The 14,901-nt window shown below is 47.7% G+C and overlaps 1 protein-coding gene across 1 annotated transcript in view; it reads left to right on the top strand.

The window, feature by feature from the left end:
* Positions 1 to 421: 421 nt before the first annotated feature.
* bmp7b (bone morphogenetic protein 7b) overlaps positions 422 to 14,901 on the top strand; it is a gene marked incomplete at its 3' end in the record, with an annotated part of 39,827 nt that continues 25,347 nt past the window's right edge. The window contains exon 1 of the mRNA XM_083895195.1: positions 422 to 836. Coding sequence (XP_083751321.1) covers positions 437 to 836 — 400 coding nt within the window. The 5' untranslated portion in view covers positions 422 to 436. The remainder of the gene's footprint in view (positions 837 to 14,901) is intronic.

Here is a 14,901-nt window from a genome sequence, read left to right on the forward strand (position 1 = left end):
CTCTCTCTCTCTCTCTCTCTCTCTCTCTCTCTCTCTCTCTCTCTCTCTCTCTCTCTCTCTCTCTCTCTCTCTCTCTCTCTCCCCTGCTCCTCCCCGCACACACAGCGCCTCCTCACAACTTGTCCGTGTCTCTCTCCCGGTCTCCTCTCAGCCTCCACGCTGCAGTTACAGGCTGCGCTACAACTGGCTGGATGAAGACTGGGAGTTCCGCGTCAGCGCAATCTGCCCAGAAAACCAATCAATAAAAAGGAATCCAGGGTGAAGTTGATGGTACTTGTGGGAGATTTCCCCTCAATATGAGGGTCCGTGACTGACTTTTTGGATATTTAAAACGGCTTCCCGCTTGCTTAAAAGTTCAGTATCCATTTCCACTCCGGAGAGTTTCGGCGAGCAGAAGTGTTGGTGGTGGTGGTGGGCGCAATTACGCACGAGCGCCATGGCACGGATTTTGGACAGACGTGCTCCAGTCTTGCTCTTGGTGTGGAGCTACTGCGTCCTGGCGGATTCCGCCTTCACGAACTTTAGTTTGGACAACGAGTTCCATTCAAGTTTCATCCACCGCCGGCTGAAGAGCCAGGAGCGCAGAGAGATGCAGCGGGAGATCCTGTCGATCCTGGGGCTGCCACACCGGCCGCGGCCGCACCTCCACGGGAAGCACAACGCGGCGCCGATGTTCATGTTGGACCTGTACAACGCCATGTCCACAGACGGAGGCGATGACAGATACTCGTACCCCTACAGGCCCGTCTTCACCACTCAGGGGCCCCCGATAGCCAGCCTGCAAGACAACAACTTCTTGAACGATGCGGACATGGTCATGAGCTTTGTCAATTTAGGTATGGCTTCCTCTTTCTTTTACTCTGTGTGATCAAAAGCTGTTTGAGAAAAGCCAAAGCATCATTAATGGTGACAGGAATCAAAGCCACTGTCATTTCACCTGCTCCAACAGTACTTGGGGTCATAAACATGAGCAGTGTGTTATTTATGGTCGTCTCAAACACACATGAAGTTTCTAAATAACAGTTTTATGACTTGTTTTGATTTTGTGTGGTTTCTAAATCTGTTCCTGTGGTGACTGAGAAGTAGCCAATATACTTAAATTCACTGTCTGGGCTTCATTATCACTATCAGGATGGATTATCCACTTGTTGCAGCTGGTTTTTCACTGAAAGGTTAAGTGTCTGAGATGACATTAAATCTCAGGACTACTTATATTTTTATGATGTCACTCCTACATGTGCACACAGGAGAAGAGAAGAGCACAATGACTGTGTTTATGTGAAATTGTTTACAACAGTTATGCAGCTAATATCCAGGAGTGTCACATTCCAGCGGTCCCTCTGTGTTAAACAGCTGTGGAGCAGCCAGGATAATGTTCAGGTGCTGGAGCCAGCAGCTAATATGTCAACCATGTGTTATCTAAAGAATGAGTAAGTCAACATGGTGATGGGTTCAAAGTGCACTGGGTGCTCCCTTCGCTCTAATCTGGAGACATAGTTTTAGACACCCAACAAACTAATGCCAACGCTGAGCCGGAGTGGAGTCACTTCGTTTTGATTCGCTGTGTGCGGTGAACGGGCCCATTCGTCGAAAAAGTTGTTTGGTGGAAGACGTGGCTTATCTAATCAGCGTCGTTATCAAAAGTGAACGGTTTTATTGCCCGTCAGTGACAGTCAGTGGTTGTTAAGTGCAAATTATCACACCATAAGCAGGAGGTGTCAGGTTTATGGACCACACACGACGTCATGAGCAAATATGCTCAGTAAGTAAGTAAGTAGATTAAAAGGTAAAGTTGAGGATTGTATGAGTGTAATGAAAATATATCAACAATGACATCATGCCACTGTGAGCTGGGCACTTCCTGATAACAAAAAAAACAGATTGAACAAAAGGCTCTTCTTATGATATATTCAATATGTTTGATGCTTTATCTGTGTGGAAAATTAAGTTCACTCACTCTCCCACGCCAAAGTCCGTAGAGAAAATCATCGCTTTTAGCTCACTGTGACACGGTTTGTGCCACTTTACTAAATCTTAAAGCGGACGTAGACCGGAAGTTCCAATTAACGCTGTTTTTTAGTGTGCTTCTGCGTCATTACCTTGTTTACTAAGCCCTGAAGGTTCAAAACAAACAGTTCAGCCACTGCTGAGAACGCTGTGTTTTATTGTAATCTCGGGCTCAGCGAGATCTCTGAAAAAACCCGGTCCGGTTACGTAAACAGCAGATCCTCCTGCTCCGGGCACTGGTCCGGGTACATCCGGTTGCGTACATTGAATCGCAGAAGAAGAATAACGTCCGTTATGGAGGTGTTTCACGAGCGACAGTGTCTTCTGACTCTGGGTCAAAGTCATAAAATGGACTGTGGCGGGGAGTCGTGACAAAGCTATTTTTAAACATTAAACTAGGAGGTTTTTGACCATAAAAACAAGTTAATGTATGTAAGTAGACCTCCATAACTAATATATATGTGCAACAGGACCACTCTATGTGAGCTTAACAAAGGATTTGAAACACTCAGTTTACACACTTCAGTTTACAGCTAGAGAATTGCTTTTTCTATCCTTTCTGGCAGTTATCAGTGCGAGAGCGTGTCCAGCGCTCAGGCCCATCTATAGAAAGAGTGGCACAGGTGGCAGCATGCTCACCAAGGCCATGTTTCAGTCCCCTAATACAGTCATGCTTCAAAGAGCCTTCCCTTTAATACTCTAGTCGTGCATAAAACTAAGCGATACAGTACTACGAACTTGGCTGTAAAAATGTTTTGCAAACCCAACAGAGTTTTAGCGAAGTTCTGCGCAGACGTGGGAGTTTAAATTAAATCCTGGAAAGATCATTGTCGGAGCGTCTTGGCAAGAGAGAGGGAGGTGACACTGGCTCCTCCGCTGCACTGTGTAATTACTGTGGGAGCTGCTGCATTGTGACTATTTTAGACGGGCTGTGACACAGATGGATTTGACCACAGAGACTCACAAAGTCAAGGGCCTCGCAAAGTCAAGGGCCAAGTCAGAATTAAGGGCGCGATTGAGAAAGAGAGAAAGAGAGAGAGCGATGGGAGGGATAGTTGGCACTGAGTTTATTCCTTTTGTAAAGATAACTCCCAAAGTGAAAAGGAAAGCTGAATGAAAACCAAGTTAGAATTATTTATTTTGAAATTAAAGGGTCATTGTAGCCCACTGTAGCAGGTGCGAGACTGTCTCAGACAGAACCAGACTCAAAGACGTGCAGCCATCTGCCTAGACTGGTTGGGGTAAAAGGGCAAATGGGGGACAGAGGAGAGGAAGAGATAGAAGAACGAGACCAGGAGCAGAAATACAACAACTAACACAGTTAACTGCCTCAACGTTTAACGCATGACGCGTCTCCATGGCGACTGACCGGAAAAAGACGCGCGCCGTCATGTTTAAGTGACTCCTGTTTGTTAGAACTGAGTCGCTAAAGTAACGCTAAACTTTAAAAACAGAGGCACACATACGCGGTACACAGGTACACAGGCTGGTTATTTATTTTCGTTTAATAAACAGACTGCTCCAGTTCAGCTAGCGGCGCTAAAGGAGCTAACGCAGCTAACAGAGCTAACTGGTAAACGGTGCCATGGAAACACGCCATACGTTAACGCTGATGCCGTCAACGCCGTTTACGTGCCCGGCACTATTTGGAAAGTGAATTCTATACTGCTCAAAAAACCCAATCAATCGTTCATCAATTTAACGGGATAAATGTTTCTTGTCCCCGCCCGCCCCTGCACTGCTGCTGTATATACACAAACGCTCCCTCAGTCAGGTCTCATAGCATATACTGCCCCGTCTAAAAAATGAGGGCAACAAAGACAAGTCAGTCAAACAGATTGGTTATTTCCTCTCCAAATTCTTTCCTCTCCACATTGGCTCGTTGTGGGTTTGTTTTCGTATTTAGTTTTTTTTTTTTTTTTTTTCTGAAAGCAAAATGAGTGTGGTTTAAGAAAAAAATAAAAAATCTTCCATGGCACTCAGATGCCAAGGTACATCATTCAGACTTTGGTCCAAAGCTTTCTGTTTCCAGAGAGGCCTAGTTTCCAGTAGAAGTTTCTAATTTTTACTCGCATAGTTTTTTCTCTGAGAGTCCAAATGTTTTTTTTTTTTGCCCCGTTCCACTCAGGTAAGCTTGTATACTTTGTGGTAATTTTCTTTAATGACTATACTGCAGACTCCACTCTCTCCAGAGTGGGTGTGGGCATTTTGGGACAGACCCCAAAGCCAGGGACGCCCTCTCGCACTGAGTCACGGCAGTTGAAAAGTCCAGCTGTGTAAAATGGCCAACAACGTCACAGCGTCACGATGCACACAACAGCAACACGGGTCACACGCAACACACTCGCTACCAGTCCGCCACCTCTCTGTCCCTCTGTTCATCCATCCACTCATGTTATTCCATCGTTTCCCAACGGACTCTTGCAGCATTAGCCTTTCAGCCACCGTGAATTAAAGCGCTTCCTCCTTAACAAACCACAGCTTCCGTTGGCTCCTGCCCCACCGCTCAGTTCAGCGTAGTTCACGTTTAAACTCTCGCTCACACAGGCTCGTCAGACTCTGCCAACCAACCGGGCACATACACAAACATTCATCGCGCCCCGAGGAGCCGAAAATGCTCCATTCACTCATCCCAGACCACAGGGGAAAAAAAGGCTGTGACTTTGATGTCTGCTATTCGCATCCTGAATGACTGAAACAGGAGCAACATCATCATGCAATCATCACCTGTGTTTATGTTTGGGTGACGGGGGTTTTTATAGTCTTTTACTGTAAAATGTTATCATCATGAGGTATACGTTAGTCACTGTTATCCTTCCTCCTCCTCCTCCTGTCCTGTGAAACTAACCCAGGGAAAACACCAAACCCACCAAACACACTATAGCAGAGTCCCCGACCCTTTTGATTCCTACTGACGATTATATCAGTCGTTTCTTTAAAGAACTCATATTATACCCTATTTCCCCAAGTGAACCTTGGTGTCCTAATGAACATGTCTGTGACATGCTTTGGTCAAAATACCTTAAGGATGAAGCACCACAGCAGTTCAATCACTCTGCCAAAACAGCCCTGTTCAGAACGCTCTCTTTTGAGTGCGTGTCTCTTTAAATGCAAATGAGACACAGGAAACTACGTCAGCGTCACTGAGGCTAACGGCGGCTAACAGCAGTTAGCATTTGGAAAAGCCATCATTTGCCGACTCTAGCCGGCACATTGCCGTCATATATAAAATGTAAATCCTCTGATGCTGGAAGTTTGTGTAGAACTCTGTGCTGCACTGTGCAGACAAGAATATCTATATCTTCCGGATACCATTGCCCTCGCCTGCACTCTCATGTTTTTTTTGGAATTAAGGGCATTGTGACGTAGCAATGAGTGCGGAAGTCAACATTGCGTGTTTTATCTCCTGTACTTAGACTATGGCGGACCACAAAAACATGACAGCGTCATCTTTTTTCACACTTTGCCGACTCATAGGGCCTCCAGAGTCCCAGATATAAGGATTAAAATGATTAAAAAGTTGATTTTGCAGCATAATATGTCCCCTTTAAACTGGAGTAAATATAGAATTGGTAGCAAGTCCATTCTTGCTGTGGATTTCTGTGTCCAAGAATGAACGTTGTACACGTGAGACGGGCCAAACGTCAGTGTAGAGATGTTCTTTGTGATTTGTTGACAGAACAAAAACAGAACAAAGCAAAAAAAAAAAAAAAAAAAGTATATACAATATCATCATCAGCTGTAAGCGGTTACAGAATAAGGAGTTTGGTCTTGTGCTGTGTTCAAATTGTAGCCTTTGTTTCAGAGTCCTGGTATAGTACATGCTGACTCACTGGAGTACTGCCATAAAAGCAAACATTTGTACAGTTATGGTCTGTAGTTTAGTCCTCAAAGCCTTTTGTATCTAAATTGTTTTCTATTTCACGTCCTCCCTGGCACATCACTGACAGACCTCGCACTGTGCTTTGCATGTATGGTTTATGTTTATCTATTTATTATGTTTTATTTATGTCTTGTATTGCACTGCAGCATGGGCTAAGACACATTTCTCCCAATATGATAATAAAGAAACTTTTGACTTTGGGTTGGGGGTGCTGTGGATCAGTTTTAAACCTTAGATTTGCCTTCATTTCCATAGAATGACCCTTTATTATATATCTACACGAGGAGTAGGTCGTCTTTCACACGCCTGTCAGAGTCTGTTCCTCTGTATCTCCATAACCACTCACTGTCTCTCACGTTTGCATTTTTACATGATCTGATTATGATGAAGATTCTCCTTCTTTAGTGGCAGCTGAGACACAATATTATTATTGCACTGGATGATGCTACTAAATCCGACACACTGACCCCTTAATTGTTCAGTGTTTAAAGTCCAGTGTGTAACTTAAAGGATGGTTTACTGGCAGAAGTTAAATTATTACCCATAATTACGTCTGAATGATTGTAAAAATGACTTTAAAAGCAGTTTATAATTACTTTAGTCACGGGCCTTGCTTTTCCCGGGAAGCCTCCATCCTGCGCCACCATGTTATATAATACACAAACAAGAGATTTATGCAAAACAAGGAAAAAATGGCTCAGCTGACATGAACCAAAAAAGAATAAGGAGCAGAAAGTGGGAAACTGTCCTCCAATAAATTGTAACTATGGCTCCTATGCAGGAATTATGACCATAGGTAAAATAAAATAGATGCCCCTAGTGGTAGTATAGATAACAGCAACACAGACACAAGTCCAACTCCAGCGTTAGACTTTTACACGCCACATGTAAATCTTTTTTTATTGTCATTGTCTGTAACTTACTGCCTAGCCAGGGTCTCTGCAGGTTTCAGCAAGTCAAATTTAAGACTTTTTAAGACTTTTTTAAGACCAAAATGAATACAATTTAAGACCCATTTCACATCCATACTGGAAAAAGTACAAAAGACATGAAGGAAAATTGGAGCCACAAATCGTCGAACTTGCACTTACCCATCTTATGGAAGCAATTCGGCTTAGCTGTGGTCTTTCGTTAAGTTTTCTCTGCTGCTATGCTAAGCTGTAACACACCGCGGCGCGCGCACAGCACACTAGCTAGTGGTGCTCGATAAATTCTCACCGGGCAGCACAGGTGGCCTACTTTAGTTCCGTGTTGTAGTTATGTAGAATTTCAAAGCGAGACCGAATTTTATGCATGTTTTAAATAAAAGTAACGTTATATGATTTTTAAGACCTTTCAAAATTGTATTAAAGAAATTTACGAGATTTTAGGAGAATTTAAGACATTTTAAGGCCTTAAATTCAAATTATTGTATTTAAGACTTTTTAAGACCCCGCGGATACCCTGCTAGCCCTGTCTTATTTGTAGCCCTAACCCTACCCTCACTCACACTTATGCGTAGTTGAAAAACACATTTATTTGCATTACTTATTCTAAAAACGTACTTAGGGGTCGTATTCAGGGGGTGGCAAAATAGACCCATAGTTGCGTCTCAGTTGGAGGACAGGAAAGTGGAGTGATAAAATGTTTACACGCTTCCCGAGTCCTCCAATAGACGTCACTGTTTCTTACACAGTGGATCAAAATGTTATGTTTCACCAAAATAGTAAAAAGAAAGAGGTTCAAGTTTCTTTCTCTTGTTGTTAAAGTACAAAACATTTGGTTAGTCATGACCTCACAAAGTCTAAATCCATTGTGTTGCACAGGGTGAGCAGTTGCAGTGTTGTGTGTCAACCGATATTTAATAAGATGGAAGCTGTGATCGCTGAAGGGAGCAGTATCATCGAGACTCGGTGGGCTGAGTGAGTCAGTGGGTAATTATCGTATGCGTTACCTAGGCGACCTGACGGGGCACCACCTGGCACTGTCTGCTCCCGTAAGAGCTGCCGTCTCTCTTCCTCTCCCCCTCTCTGTTCTCCTGTCTTTAGAGTAAGTGTTAATAGGAGGGTAATGGAGAGCAGAGAGGGCAAGTGTCTAATGGGGGAAATGAGTTTGGGGTTTATTACAGACAGCATTGTGTCAACATGATTCTAGTTAGTGGAGCTGCTGCAGCTCGACGACGCTGTTCAACTGGACCATTGTCCTCGTCCCAGCATACAAGCACGAGTGGAGAACTGATTTATTGACTAAATCACACCCACTTTGTGTCATTGCAAGTCTCCCTTTAACAGCCATGAACTTCAAAATATTACATTCTTTAAGTGGACAGAGCGTAAAATCCATCGCCCAGTCAATCGTACAAATAACACTGGCCTGGATTTCATCATGTTTTTGTTACTGCTGTCTTGTTGTGTACCGATGTCTATTATTTATGAGTTTAAGCCTGGAGGTTGGAAATGTGGTGCATGTGCAGAGCACCGAAACAAACCCGAAGTAATTCTAACTCATCGACATATTATGGGTGAATTAGCTCTAAAACAGCAAGGGAAGCTCAGCTTCCTCTAAAATGTCGACAAATACACCGTTCAAAAGTTTGGGCTCACCTGTACAATTTTGTTTGTGTTTTCCATTAAAAGTCACTCTTTTATTCATCAAAAGAGTTGCAAAATGAATAGAAAATATAGTCAGTCAAGACATTGACAAGATTAGAAAACCAGCAAAACTGTTTTCAGCTGTGCTAACATCATTGCACAAGGGTTTTCAAATCATCCAATAGAAATGGGCATCTATACACCTATTTACATATTCCATTAAAAACCAGACGTTTGCAGCTAGAATAGTCGTTTACCACATTCACAATGTATAGAGTGTATTTATGCTTTTCCTACAATAATAAGGACATGTTTAAGTGACCCCAAACTTTTGAAACGGTATCGTATGTACTGTGTTCTATTTACATCTATTTACATATTTCAATACTCAACGTGCGCTAGAACGCGATTAGAGGGTGCCGCTAGTTCGTTCACAATCAGCCGTTTATTAACACGGATGACGCATCGTCTCACATGGTTTTCGTATATTCCCGTAGCAGCCTCCGCATTATAACCACATGAAGCTCAACCTCAACTGTTGGGGCGACACAGGATATTTTTTTCCCCGCTATTGTGAGCTCGAGGGTGATTGGACAAAAGCGTAAATAACTTCACTTCCAGGGAAGCTCAGCTTCTCCGGGAGTCAAGATTCCTTGTTCTAGTTAATTCTTTTTGAGTAATGCATCTATAAATGACTGGGCCTGAAATGAGCTTCCCCAAACTGCCACTGCTTAGTATGACTTAGTATGAGAAATTTGATTTAATGCCAGATTTTAATCCGGTTTTAGTCAGACTAACAAAAAACAATTTGTTTTTCATTGAAAACACAATGACAGGCTTACGCACACTAACACACACACAGCTGCACACTCAGAAGGAGTCACGTCACACTGCAGTCACATCAGAGGCATGCAGCGCTGATTGTTTCCCAGATAGTGGTCCACATGGTTAAAGTTCAAGTGAAAAACTTTTAATATCTTACTTACAAAAATACTCTATCCTCTTCTGTCTTCTTTTCATTTTCTCCCCGCCCCTCCTTCTCTAGTGCTGCTCGCATTCCTCTCCTCAGTGGGCTGCCCGTGGTGCTGAGGTTAATACAGATGTTTCCCTCTGTCTGCAGGCCAAAGCAGCTGTGCAGTGAAACTTTATCTTTTCAGAGTCCAGCGAGTAACCCCTCATCGCAACCTCCACCATCACGTCTGGACTTAGCTGTCTCCAGTCCGTCCCACACTGCAGGACCATGTGATACCCACATTTTCCCCCTTCCTACCCTTCCTGAACCAACAGTATTGATTATCAGCACCAGGCCTCCGAGTTTTAATTAGTTAGTTATGATATGGTCCCTGTAGTCTTGTGTAGGGGGGGGTTAGACTCCAACCTCCTGCTCTGGTCCTCACCTCCAGAGGTTTAAACCTCCTGTGCTCCCAGACATAAAACATTTCAACACTTTCTCAAGTTCTTCTGTGTGTTTTTCGACTCCCACCTCCCTCTCACACATGCACACATATGTACACATTTCTCTGCTCTCCCTGTCGCAATCACTCACTTTCTCTCACAAACACACAATCGCGTTTCGTCCACTCCTGGTTTGGATTTGTCTTTGTCGCCCATGTCTCACACCACCAGAAGCTGTTGTCTAAAATGTGGACAGGAGGACTAAGAAAATGAAAACACGAGCCTGCATGAGTTGGAGGCCAGTTTTTTCGTCCTGAGCACTATTAGTGTGCCTCGTTTTTTCATCAAGATTTATGCTTTTGCTTCTGTGTGCACTCCCAGTGGACTGAGAGCACATAGATGTGTATGTGCATGTGCACGGGGGGTGGGAAACGCACATACTTTTCTTTTGGGCCAAAAGGAATGCTTCTGGAGCTAATTAGTGTTATTGAGTGCATGTTTATTGCCTTCTGCTGGACGGGGAGTGAGCAGAAACAGAGGAATGTAAGACTCGGTACAGATAGGCCTGCCCTCCCTGTCAGGTAATTTCTCTTAATGCTCTGTGCGATTTGATGTATTACGTTGAGGCCCAGCGTGTAAATAAATACCGCAAATGGAGACAAAGAATCTCTCCTTTTCATCAGCTTCAGGCAACTTTACAACGTCCACAGCTGGTGCGATCCACGAAAGTAATGTTTTGTTTCGTTTAGTTGTTGTTTTTTTTCTCTCTGCTTTGCTTTGATTCACCTGTTGAACCCACGAGTCCAGAATGACATCTGGATGCTCACAGCAGAGAGCCTCTCTGTGCTCTTGGCCAGGCCGAGGCACTTGCTGGGAGAGATGATGAAACGCGCCGCGGGTGGGACTTGACAATGTGGCGAGTGGTCAAAAGGCCCAGATGTACTAAGCGGCAGGCGTTCCTCGCTCTGCTATCCCTGATGGACGGAGCTTCTTCGGTGCCAGGAATGCTGGACTCCTTTTATCTTCTTCTAATTATTCCAATAAAGTTCTTCTTCTGTCAGAAGAGCGCTCCAGTTTTTGGTTAACAATGATGAGTTGCCGCTCGCAACGAGTGAAGATTAAAGGAGACGTATTTCATCAAAATGTCGGAGAACGTGGTCTCCAAAGAGAAACGCGGACATAAGGGGGCTGCAATTTATGCCCGGCGTTACACCATCTGTTTCAATTTTATAAACTTTGAACCTATATGGTTGATCTGCAAGTGGGAGGATGATCACATGATGAGAGGAGACATAAGCAGCAATGACAGACTGTAAAAACATACACAGTAAATATCTTGCCAACAACGTGTATATGAGAGAGGGCGTGAGAGAGTGTTAGCTAACCTTGACTGACTGAAGCTTTTTTTGTTTTGCTTTCCCTGTCCTTTCTGGCCTTGTTTTGCTTCTCCTCTGGTCAAGACATTTTTAGAGGGGGTAGTGAGGCTTTCTAGGTTTGGTATCGTCCAACATTTCCGAGCCAGTATGGTACGGGTGGAGCAAGACCCACGACAGTCGGCCGATTTGTGCGACAGAAAAGCGCCACCCTCATGCGACCGCTGTTGACGTCTTGTTGAGACAAACAACCACAAACTGAGCAGAGAAAAAACGAGCTGCTACATTGTTTTGTCGCGTTCGATGTTCGTTGTCGGCGCAACGGACATCTACCGAGGGCTTTACTGTTCCAAACTGTACCAAACCGAACTGTACCGTGAAGGAAACGGGCCATTAAGAGTAACTCTACTGGAAACCCAGGTGTTGAAATGTTACAATTACCGGCGTCAACGTTAAAGCACGTTAGCGCATGGCGCGTTTCCATGACGACTGACCGGAAAAAGACGCGTGCAACGTCATGTTTACGTGCCCTGGCACCGGAGTCCAGGCACTGTTTATTTTTTTATTTTTTTTTTATTTTTTTTTTTTTTTTTTTTTTAACCTGTCCTGTCCAGTACCTTGGGCATGCACTATGGTTGACTGCATGTCTGTTGGTGTTGAACAGATTTTGCTGTTTGCAGGGCGAGTGATTACAGCGCTGTAATGCCCGTCCTGCTATTTATGTTTTTATTTATTAGGTTGTGTGGGAGGACCGGGCCAGACAGGGGGGGTGGGGGTGAGGGTGGGTAGACAGACAAGGGAGGTGTGAGAGAGATGGGGAGAAAGAGGGAGAGATAAGAGAGGGGGAGGGAGGGAGGGAGGGAGGGAGGGAGGGAGAGAGGGAGGGAAAGAGAGACACTAGATAGAAATTAGTAGCATAACACACTAAGGCAGTAATGACAACATTACAACATTAATAACACTGATATGCATTTGTATTACAGTACCATTAGAATTTGTTAACAACCACATATAGATAAGGTGATCTTGTCTATAACGGTTGTATCAGTTTATATTGGTTTTATCATGAACCAGAGTTTGTCTGTGTGTGTATCTGTATGTCTGTGTATTCGCGCATCCATATATATGTATGTGCGGAGGTTGTCACTTGGTGTGGTCGGGAATCGGTGGTGAAACCGTGTCGCCGCCCCCCGGCCCCCCGGAAGGAGACCGGCGGTAACCCAGGCACACGGGGCGTCCACCAGCCCCCCGGGCCCGGAGATACCCGCCACCGCCCGACCCAGGGCCAGCCGCGAGTCCACCCCGCACAGGACCAGGGCAGGGCGCCGCAGATCCGGCGCCCCCCACGCGCAGAGCACGCCCCGAGGGGGCAGGAGACGACGGCACCACAAGCACAGACCAGCCCACCACACGCCGAGGCAGGTCCTGAGGCCCCAGGTCCCCACACCCGGGACCCACCCAGGCCCCCAGGGCAGCCCAGCCCATCACCAGGGACAGTAGAGCCTCCCCCAGAACGCCCCCCCAGGAGGCAGGCCGGAGCCCGCCACAGCTATCCCCGACGCCTACCCCGGAGCCAACCACATGACTTCCCCCCCAGAGGGGAGCCGGCAGAGGCTCATGTAGGGATCCCAGCCGGGGGCCCCCAAGGAACAGGAGGCAGCAGGGTCCCAGATCCGCCCCGGGCAAGCCCCCTCACGCAGGTATGGGTCAGAGGCCGTAAGACCTGTCACAGCGGACCCCACGCCCACCCGGCACAGGGACCCACCGTCCACCCAGGGCAGGGCGCCCAAAGTCAGCCCCCGCCGAGCGACCAGCCCGCCGCCCACCATCACCCTTCCCAGGAGTCATGGAGAGCCACGGCCAGGTCCCCCGGGGCTCCCCCCGACAGACCGACAGCCGACCCAACTACCCGCCGCAGCCGCCAGCGCCCCGGAGCCCCACAACCGCCCCCCAGCCCAAACCACCGACCCCAGCCCAGCCGGGAGGCGGGCGGGACACAGGTACCCGGGAGGCCCCCCCCACCCATCCCCCACCCCCCCCCACCAGGATGTGGTGTGGTGTGTATGTATGTGTGCTGTGGGATGTGTGTATGGCGGATGTTGGTATCTAGTATGCATTAAAAATGTGGGGGGGAGGATGAGGTGACAACACCCCGCTGCTTGCTGACAGCGGGGTAGTCGATATGCCCCACCCCACCCCCAGGCCCTAGTGTCTAATATGCCATAAAATATTGGGGGAGAGCGGAGACCCCTGGAGGGGAAGATGGGGGATAGGCCCACTACTTGGTGGGCCCGCCCCCCAACCCCCCCAATGGTCTTCCTGTATCTCCCCCAATACCCTAGTTGTGTGTGTGAGAGTGATATACCAGATCTGGTGGGGGAGTACGGAGGGCAGGCAAGGTTGGCCACCCGGGCCGGCTGCTAGCTTCCTGACTAGCAGACCGTGTATCCCCGCCCACCCAGCCCCCCAGCCCAGCAGAGGCCAGTACGCTCAGACCGGGCGACGCCGCAGCTCTCCACAGGCACCACCGGTGCGGCAGGGCCAGGTCCGCCCCCGCTCCCCCGGGGGGGGAAGCCAACAGTGAGCGCCGCACCCCGGACGCCGGCAGGACCCGTAGCCAGGTCAGCACGGCATCCGCCATGACAGTCCAGGCCCCCGCCCCACCCACCGCTCGGAGACAGCCCAGGCCGGGCCAGGCCCCCCCCCCCCCTAGTCCCCGGGACCCCCCATGCCAGGAAGCCCACCCGCCTCTACCACCTTACCCGCCCAGGGGAAAAGAGACGCGTCGGTCCACCCCAGGGCAACGCCGGGGCGCCGCAGCGAGCGCCCCCCCCACCTCACTGGGGAGCGATTCCAGCGGGGCCCCCCCGCCACCTGCAGGGGCCAAGCCCACCCATAGGGGCCCAGCGAGCCCCAGCATACGGAGGCCTAGGGCCCCCCCCCACCCACGACGCAGGACAGTCCAGCCCACACCCGCAGCCCCGCCGGCCCCAACCCCCCCCCAGCGCCCCCCCGCGCGAGGGCGGCAGCCGCGCAGCCACCCCCCCCCCCAGTCCCCACGGGCCAGGCCCACAGCCACCGAGAGACAGCCGGAAAGCGGGACCACCAGACGCCAAAGGCCACCAAACAGCCCCAGTACCCCGGACCCCCGGCCCCCACCCCAGGAGGCCGGTCCAGGCACTGTTTAGACCACATGAGTCAAACTCAAGGCCCGGGGGCCATATGTGGCCCGCCACGTCATTTTATGTGGCCCGCGTGTGATTAATTGGTCTTAAAAATCTGTGTTAGTATAGGTCTATGCTGCTTTAAGGCGTGCGTTGAACATAAACTACATTTCCCACAATGCATGGCGGTTGCGTTACGCGCAAAGTGACGGCAGTGTATCATTGTATATGCATCCTGCGATGAGTGAAATTGAATTGAAGTAATAAGTACAGAAAGTTATTTAGCAATATGTTACAGAGTAGTTACCTTTAGTTTACATTATATTTGGTTACATTTAGTTACATTTATTCAGTATGACAGTTACATCTGGCCCTTTGAGGGTAACCATTATGCTGATGTGACCCTCAGTGAAAATGAGTTTGACGCCCCTGGTTTAGACGTTAGCTCCGTTAGCTGTGTTAGCTCCTTTAGCGCCGTTAGCGCGCCTACAGTCGAACTGGAGTGGTCT

This window comes from Microchirus variegatus, assembly GCF_963457635.1.
Source record: "Microchirus variegatus genome assembly, chromosome: 9".
In the NCBI taxonomy this organism is placed as follows: domain Eukaryota; kingdom Metazoa; phylum Chordata; class Actinopteri; order Pleuronectiformes; family Soleidae; genus Microchirus; species Microchirus variegatus.